Source organism: Mytilus trossulus, chromosome 5 (assembly GCF_036588685.1).
Source record: "Mytilus trossulus isolate FHL-02 chromosome 5, PNRI_Mtr1.1.1.hap1, whole genome shotgun sequence".
NCBI lineage: Eukaryota > Metazoa > Mollusca > Bivalvia > Mytilida > Mytilidae > Mytilus > Mytilus trossulus.
In genome coordinates this window covers 67,869,085-67,877,997 of record NC_086377.1, presented here as the reverse complement: position 1 = coordinate 67,877,997, position 8,913 = coordinate 67,869,085, and the positions used below count along the sequence as shown (strand labels likewise).

General features: G+C 32.0%; 1 protein-coding gene across 1 annotated transcript; it reads right to left on the bottom strand.

The window, feature by feature from the left end:
- Nucleotides 1–6,071: 6,071 nt before the first annotated feature.
- LOC134719829 (uncharacterized) lies at nt 6,072–7,095 on the bottom strand. The gene is made up of 2 exons (XM_063582778.1): nt 6,949–7,095; nt 6,072–6,400 (listed from the first exon to the last, which is right to left on the bottom strand). Exons 1-2 carry the CDS (start codon nt 7,045–7,047, stop codon nt 6,113–6,115), a joined length of 387 nt encoding a protein of 128 aa, XP_063438848.1. The 5' UTR covers nt 7,048–7,095; the 3' UTR covers nt 6,072–6,112.
- Between the last annotated feature and the right edge of the window lie 1,818 nt (nt 7,096–8,913).

The window sequence follows — 8,913 nt, the reverse complement described above, 5'->3', positions numbered from 1 at the left end:
TTATAATGATCAACATGTATAGAAACACAGCTCAGATAAAATGGAGGCGCTTTTTATGGTTAACCTTTTACGAGAAAATACAATGTAGAAGATGTGGATCTGAACAGTAAACTATATAGTTTCAAAACAACGCTCCCTTTTCACAAACACGAATAAAATAGGACATGTAATTAATTCAGGAATTGCACTCACTATCGGTGTCATCGGGAACATCAAGCTTAGAGTTAAAATCATATGCCTTTTTATATGACATGTTACTAGATAATATAATCAGACCTACTTAAAGTTAAATCAAAAGTATTTTCTGCCCGACATTCATCTAAATAAAATCAATTGTTTTATTCCATTGTGTATTCAAAAGTGTACTCCAAAATCTACCATTGAAATATCTTCCTTTTTTAATTGATAAACCAACATAAGACCATGCCATCGGAAATGATTAAGTTCAAACAATTTAAATAGTTCCCATCATTCCTGCGATGTGGTTAGGCCAAACAATCCTTTCATTGGATTTTCCAGTATTAAATTGGATACAGTTAGATAAAATGTTTTCTCAAGCTAAGCATTTCGTTGAGTTGGAGTTTAGATGTTCTGTTTTAGAATATTTTGCAAAACCGGTACCTTTTCGAAACATTTTTTTGGGGTGTTTTTCTTTCCTCGTGGCCTTAAGAGAACCACTATTTTGATTGACAAGATAGTCCTATCTGGATGAGTTACGTAAATTATCTTTTTAAATTTTGCCGATTTCACTATCAATGTGACTAACTTATGCCTTCTATAGAATACTTCTGAAAATTTCTTACAATTTCTGTGACAAGGAATCCTTTATATTCCATTAAAACATTGTTGTGACGTCATTCTATTGTTTTACTCGCTCTTTATTTCAGTGATTGGACTATCATTTACCTGTAAGAAATCATTATGTTACCTTTAGCTGCCCAATAGTTTTAAGAATAGCCCTCATCTTTCTTAAAAAAATATTGGACAGCTAAAGGTAGCATAACGGATTCTTCAGGTAAATGAAAGTTCAATCACTGAGATTTGTATTAACTACCCCAATTGTTTTCATCATCGAACTCTAGAACTCTAGAACAAATGACTATTAAAAAAAACATTTTATTAAAGTCACCTTCCAATTAATACAATAATCTTGTCACTCATCAAAACGGTTTCTTGAGGAAAGAAATCACTTTCAAATTGATGTTTACGTTACCAATACTTATACCACAGCCATTTACTCGTGTGTTTGGGTTGTCTCTGTTAGCAAAAATTCAATACGTTAATTATGCTCGTTGTAAGTCTTGTTTTGGTTTCTTTTCTGAATTTCTTTTTTCAAAAGATTTATCCTCGTCCGTCTTTATGTTGTTAAAATTGACCTAGGGTGTTGCACTTTTTCTTCCTAACATCATGTTCACCTACAATTAAAATGAAAAAAGCAATAAAGTAATGCTTCTAAAATTAGATAGACCATGCCTCAATACAAGGGACATGAACAACCTAAACCTTATCCTGTGAACAAAGTGCGAGTCTAGAACTTTCTTCATGAACTAGCTAGGGGACTATAATAGTTTTTTTTTTTATATAATTTTCAGGTTTCGGTGTTGATTTACAACTTTTTAATATTTTTTTTAAATTTAGTGTTTCATATATATGTTTTGGTATTTCGCAAGATACATGTTTATGCTATTGCTTAGATTTCATTCTTGGAACTTCTTTTTATTATTTATTTTGCATGCTGCATGCCTTGTTTTATTTGTTATTGCATATGCCAATCCAAATAAAGTTTTACTTACTTACTTACCCTGTTGTTATTTAAGTCTGATATTATAGCTGAAATGTGAATATAATGCAACACTTCACTTTTGCACGACGATGAATATGGGACGCAGAAAAAAGGAAGACATTATAACCTCATTTCATCTGTCAAACAAACCAATCGTGTGTCTCATTCGCATTTTGTTCGCAGTGATCGTTTTATAAAAGATTTTTTTTCAAAAACAAATCGAGACAAAATTACGTGTCGGACACATTTCAAAAAACACAAGGGACTCAATAAACAAATAAAGGAAAAAGAGCGACACGACCTTGCAAAATAAAAAAAAAAACAGAAAAGGGGGAAGAGGGGTATTGAGGTGGTACCGTTTGGGTTAACAATAACAGTCTTTTTCGGAAATTCCAACAAAAGAATATAACTGATTGCATGTTGTTATCTCTTCATTTGTTCATATCGATTATATATTTGACATAAAATCGATTGCGGTGCACTCGACATGATTCAACAAGAACCTTTCATTTGCTATTCTTTTTTTCTCATTTACCTAGTAAAAATTAAACCCGATAAGAAACAAGAAACTAATAGGAAAGGACTACATTTTGAAATATAATATATACAAAACTTGCTACTATTAGCTGCTTTGACTATATTCTCTTTGTAGTTTGTAATCCACACTGAAATAATGTATCTGAAAAGATACTGAATACACATTTGATGTTATCCAAAATGTAAAACAACACAATCACTAATAACGATACCACTTTCTTCATTTTTCGTTAAAATACAGTTTCATCACACAACACGCATGTAAAGGTATTTGCGGAAACTATGAGCGGAAAATATGAGTAGTCTTTGCGCACGAAGAAATCATGATACGCATACGCTGTGTCTTAATCTTAACGTAGCAATACATGTTGTTTACCTTCAGCTGTACATTCTTTTTGTCTAGTGTTTACGTTGAGCTACTTTTTAAAAGGGGCAACATGTAGGATATTTTTAATGTAAATAAAGGTTATTCAAAAAACAATTTTCATACTTGATGAAAATAATCCTTGCTTGCTTTTTTTTGTTTTACCTTTTTCGACGTGTTCAACAATGTTTAAGTAAGATATAAGCCTCCAACAGTCCATTCTGTAAAATATTGAACAGGTCTCAGGCCGCAATATATTACATAATGGAGTGTTAGAGGCTTATATCCCTTACATAAAATTAATTTATTTCTTTTAAGTGTAGCTATTAAATGCTAACTTTAAATGAAAACAATGTTCTCACTAATATTTGATTGAAAGCTGTTCGTATACGTCGACAAATGACTTTCCTTGGATAATCGCATAAGTTCAGATCTTATTCTAAGAACAAATAAGTAGTGTTTGATTACTAGTTTTATTATATTAACTTAAACCAATGATCCCATTTTCATCAGATTGTGAAAGAGAAATAGAGAGAAGATTGAATGCATTTTTTTAAAAGTCGTAATAAATAGCTAAACATATATCCCAAACACATTAAATCCAATAGACAAATGAAGGAACAAGCAATGAGAGAGATGCGACGAAAAAAATGGAAATACTTAATTCATAGACAGACGCACATAAGTCAGCAAACTCCAAAAATCTCATGTTTACAAAAAGAATGAACTGAAACGTTTAACAGCATTTTCAGCAGCACACTAACTATAGTTTTTATGTGTTGATGAAACTTTAAATCAGAACCGAATATGATTTTTTTATTTTGACATAAATGTTTACTATCGATATGCCCTTGAAAATCTGTTTTTAATTCAATACCTGCAAATTCAAACACCAATAACCATAAAAAACACATAATTTTACAAAATCACTACATTATCGTTCAGACGATCTATATACAGATCCAAAGCTTTGCCCGTAAAATCTACATTTTATTATTGTTTTAAATTATTTAAGACATTTTTACTATCGTGTCAGCACAGAAAGTGCAAATCTTAGCTGAAACTGTCGCATAAAATCTAATTGATTAAAGATAATATGGGAGGAAGATTTTTGTAATAGAGGCTGTCGCTTTTATTCGGTACATACTAGGACACATGACGCGTTGTGTTTAAATATTAGGATTCTTATTCTTTTGTCATTCCGAAGTCTAATTTTGGCCATTGTCAATTTTAAATTTTATGAACTTTTTCAGTTTAAATGGTTAACCTTGGAAGGTATTGCATTTTAAAATCTAATAACAAGAAAAAGGTAATAGATCATATAGTTAAATCAATATGGTTGGAACTGCTGATCATCTAAAAGCATTGATTACTCTATGGAAACCCAAGCCTTTAACGGTAGTACATTTAAAATCTTACCACTTACATTTTAACAACTGAATTAAAGTTGAAATAATCGAAATTCCATATTTGCATAGTTTATATCTGTTTCTATTGTAACTGAAGATTTATTATAACCTTGTAGTATTCGGATTTGTTGAAATTCATCATACATTTAGGCCAATATATATATATTCATAAACATTGAACTTCATAATTAAAGACGCACAGTTTTAGTTTGTGATCGTAATGAAAAATAATAAGAAAAACATGAATGATTGTCGGATGCTCTTATGAACAAAACATTGATAGCAAATTAACAAAGTAATCACTAAATCAGTATTTCAACCATCAAAGTAAAGACAGATTCCACTATGGATTGAATAAAAGTTAAATTCAGCAACGCAAAATCAAAAACGCCTACAGGTTTTGCATGTCCCTTTTCTTTGCCAATGTGCTTTGTTAGATTGCTTATGTTACCCTATAAATGTGAGAAATAAATAATTTGAAGTCACACACTGTCTCATCTGAATAGTGATACCATACTAACCCATGTGTTTAGCTAGATCCCTATATTTGGATATCGATAATAGGGAAACATCCGTATCTGTTCTCGTTAAGACATCTAGTACCCGCAACTGAAGCATCCGTGTTCGAATTCAAATAATTAACAGCTGTGAAAGGATAATGCCATTACATTTTGTACTTTTTACGACAACCTTGACATTTCCTCGATTTTTTCCGGAAATAAAATAAACTTGACGACAATATTGTTGATTTCATGATGACTTACTTCCGAAGCACCTGAGATCACCCCCAGTTTTTGGTGAGGTTTCTTTTTGCTTAGTTTTCTATGTTCTGTCTCATGAATTATTTTTTGGCTGTTTTTCTTTTTTTTTTTTTTGTAGCCATGGCGTGGTCTGTTTTTTTTAATCTATGAGATTAAATGACCCTCTGGTATCTTGGGATCATTTTCATTATGTTTTTGTATAGTAGATACGTCTATGTTTTTGTTATATACATAGAAAGGGTGCTCGGTATTGCTATTGCCATTGCTTGTCCGATGGAGTCTGATGTATGGCCGACTTTTACATCGGATCGGTTTTCAAGACTTATAAGGAAACGCAAAATAGGACGTAAATAAGAAAGAAATATGAGAAGGAAAAAAAATATGAGACAGGATTCCTGTTACTGACATTAGGTTTTTATGTTGTGATTTTTATACTGTTTTTGTCTTTTTGTCTTTTTATTGTTTTCTTTTTTTCTTTTCAATTGTCAGTTCCTTTTCGACTTATGAGTTTTGATATTACTTTTGTTTCTTTCGACTCTCTTTTAACAGCATATGAATGATATGTTGTAGGAAGGAACAATCATAAAATAAACTCATCATAGATACCAGGATTGAAATTTTGTATATGCGCTAGACGCGCGCGTTTCGTCTACAAAAGACTCATCTGTGAAGCTCGAATCCCCAAAAAGTAAAAAAGTCCAAATAAGGAAAGAAGTTGAAGAGCATCGAGGACCAAAAGTTCCCTTACGTTTTGTCAAATTCTGCTAAGGTAATCTATTCCTGAGGTAGAAAAGCACTTTTAAAACTTACTTATCAACGGGTCAAAAATAAAAAGTTGCATGAATACGGATTCAAATGAAACCAGCAATATATAAACTATGTCTTTGAAACTTAGTTTTACAAATTTAGTTTAACTAACAGCTACTTGCTATTGATAAAAATCGATCAATAGTGTTTCAATATTCAACTGTAATAAATGTTTGCAACCAAACAAACATATGTTTTTTTGTTAGTCTAAATTGAAGCTAATTTTCTTTGAGTATAAAAACGTACTTCAAATCTTAATTTAAAACGGACAGAATCTGTACTTGTGCATATACATATGCATTTTCCCTCATTCTGTTAAGCTCATTTTCAAATGCAGAATTATTACAGACGCGACATTTGATGAAAATGAGACAAATCAATATGAGCTTCAAATAAATAAAGAAGATTAATCATTAGATAATGCTTTTAATATTGTTTCTGTCAATCATTTCTAAGCTTTGCACACAATGTATTTGTGGGTGTGGTCGTAGAAGTAAGACCACACTCGTCTTAGACTGTTGGCTTTGTACGGCATTGAACAACTCATGATGCCAACGTTGATTTTCCAGTCCATGTCGTTGTACCCAGGGACAACCCAACCACTCCAACTACCGTTAAACCATCGAATTTTGTATGCAGCGATCTTCCCCCCAGCTGCTATTTGATCCACTTGCATGTTTAGGCCCGCGGGCCATCTGCAGTCCCTAGTTGGTCCTCGTGTCACCTCAGTACACTTGGCCTGAAATAAAAAAATGAGTTTCTATAGATGAAAGTTAACAAACTATGATCTGAAATGGTTATCTTAATTGGAACAGAATAGTATGGCCATGTAGGACTAAAGTTTATTAACAAGTAAATATTATGTAAGAAAAGAGTTTAAATGCGTTCAAACTAGAATTAGGTTTGTTAACAAAACAATTTATGATCAATGCTTGGTTACATGCATATGTCCACAGAATAAACAACAACAAAAAACAATTCAATTTGATAAAACAATAACAAAATATTTTCATTTAAAAAAAACCCGACATTTTCTTTATCACTATAAAACACTGTTTTCTTTTATATTTCTGATAAAGATTGAACATGCTGGGATTTAAGAATAGAAATGTTAATTTGGAATTCGTAAAACATGTAAATAGTTTGGAATTTGTAACCATGGGATTAATTTGGATTCGTAGGCCTATAGTCTTTTTTAACTTTGTGAACATTTAGCTATTTGTAATTTGTGCAGCGAATATTCGTTTGAACGTCCATATCCTGTATTAAAGTACCATTTAAACATACCTGTGCTGATGTGTCGTACTTATTCTGGTCACCCCATCCATATGAAATACCAACAAACACACTCAACAGTACTATAAACCTCACTATTAACATAGTCATTCTTCACTGATGCTTACAAATGAAAAACATATGCTATAACGTAATATAGTAATGTATATATTATATAAAAATATATGAGGATATCAATTTCCTACTTCTACGTAGAGTTGGAATTACGTGACCATGTATAAAATAGCATGTATATGACCTTGTTTTGTGCACGCAGCAAGTTTCCTGGAATGTTCGAATGTATTAAAACCAAAAACAATACATTACAAAAATACATTTTATTGCGCATATTAGAGGCCAATTGATGACTACATGTCACACTAGCTTGATTTCATTTGGGAAATAATGGATTACACTTCATGGAACTAATGTTTTGTAACTCAGCAAGAACTGTTAATACTTTTTCCAAAAAACAAATTTTTTACTCCTAATACTATAAAATTTTTGATAAAATTAAACACCTATTAACATTTGCTAAACATATGAATAAAATGTGGCTAATATTCGTATTCTTAGTGATCATTCCAAATATTAAAAGAAAGAAAGAAATGAACGGATTGGTATTTTACGTCTGGTAGCAGAAGTTGCATTCTGGTCTAGACGAAAAATTGGTAAACTTTATGCATACATGTATTACCAGTAAATTGTTCTAGATCCACACGGGAAGTTTTTTGTAATGTGATAATGCTTAAAGACACGTACGCAGTAGGCAAAATGTTCACCATACCAGGATTCATCATTCTAAATAAGAGTCTGTCAATGTTTTCATCTTATCTTACATACAGAATGCCGTATTGCCAATCTAGAAAACTAGGAAAAAGCACCAATACACCATTTGACTTTTCTCTTGTTTCAATTGTTTATAGATATAGGAAGATGTGGTGTGAGTGCCAATGAGACAACTCTCCATCCAAATAACAATTTAAAAAAAAAGTAAACCATTATTGGTCAATGTACGGCCTTCAACACGGAGCCTTGGCTCACACCGAACAACAAGCTTTAAAGGGCCCCAAAATTAATAGTGTAAAACCATTCAAACGGGAAAACCAACGGTCTAATATATATAAAATTTAAAAAAAACGAGAAACGAGAAACACCTATAAATTACATCAACAAACTTGCATGGAAATAATGTCATACTATATATTAGAAGTTTATTATCCCTCAAACCAAGGTTTATGAAAAAAATGACTGCGTGATTCAATGTGTCGACATTATAAGGAGACGTGGCTTCATCTTTCGTTCTGTATTACCAACAACTTGTTATTCGCAAAGGACTGACTACACTTTATAAAACTGTTCATGTGCAGCTGATCAATAAACACTACGCGGGTGGTTTTTAAATGCAAAGACGTAAACAAAACAACCAAAATAAAGTATAAAATTGAAGAATTTGCTGATAAATTAAATAGTTGTATGCCTAGTACAACGACCACTTTTTAACCATTTTCTGTTCGAGCGCCACAGATGAGTCTTTTGTAGACGAAACGAGCGTCTGGCGCAAATATTAAATTTCAATCCTAGTATCTATGATGAGTTTATTTACAACCACTAGATCGATGCCACTGCTGGTGGAGTTTTAATTCCCCGAGGGTGTCACAAGCCAAGTAGTCAACACTTCTTTGTTAACTTGATTTGTCATTGATAAATAAACAGGAATAGTTTATCTTTGCTGTATTTGGCAAAACATTTAGATTTTTTGGTCGTTAATACTCTTCAACTTCGTATTTATTTGGTATTTTTAACATTTTTTTATTCGAGCGTCACTGATGAGTCTGATAAAGTTGTAGACCAAGCAAGCGTTTGGCGCAAATATACTATTTCAATCCTGGTATCTATGATGAGTGTATTTATAACCACTGGGTCGATGCCACTGCTGGTGATTTTTTTTTAATTCACCGAGGATACCACTAACCT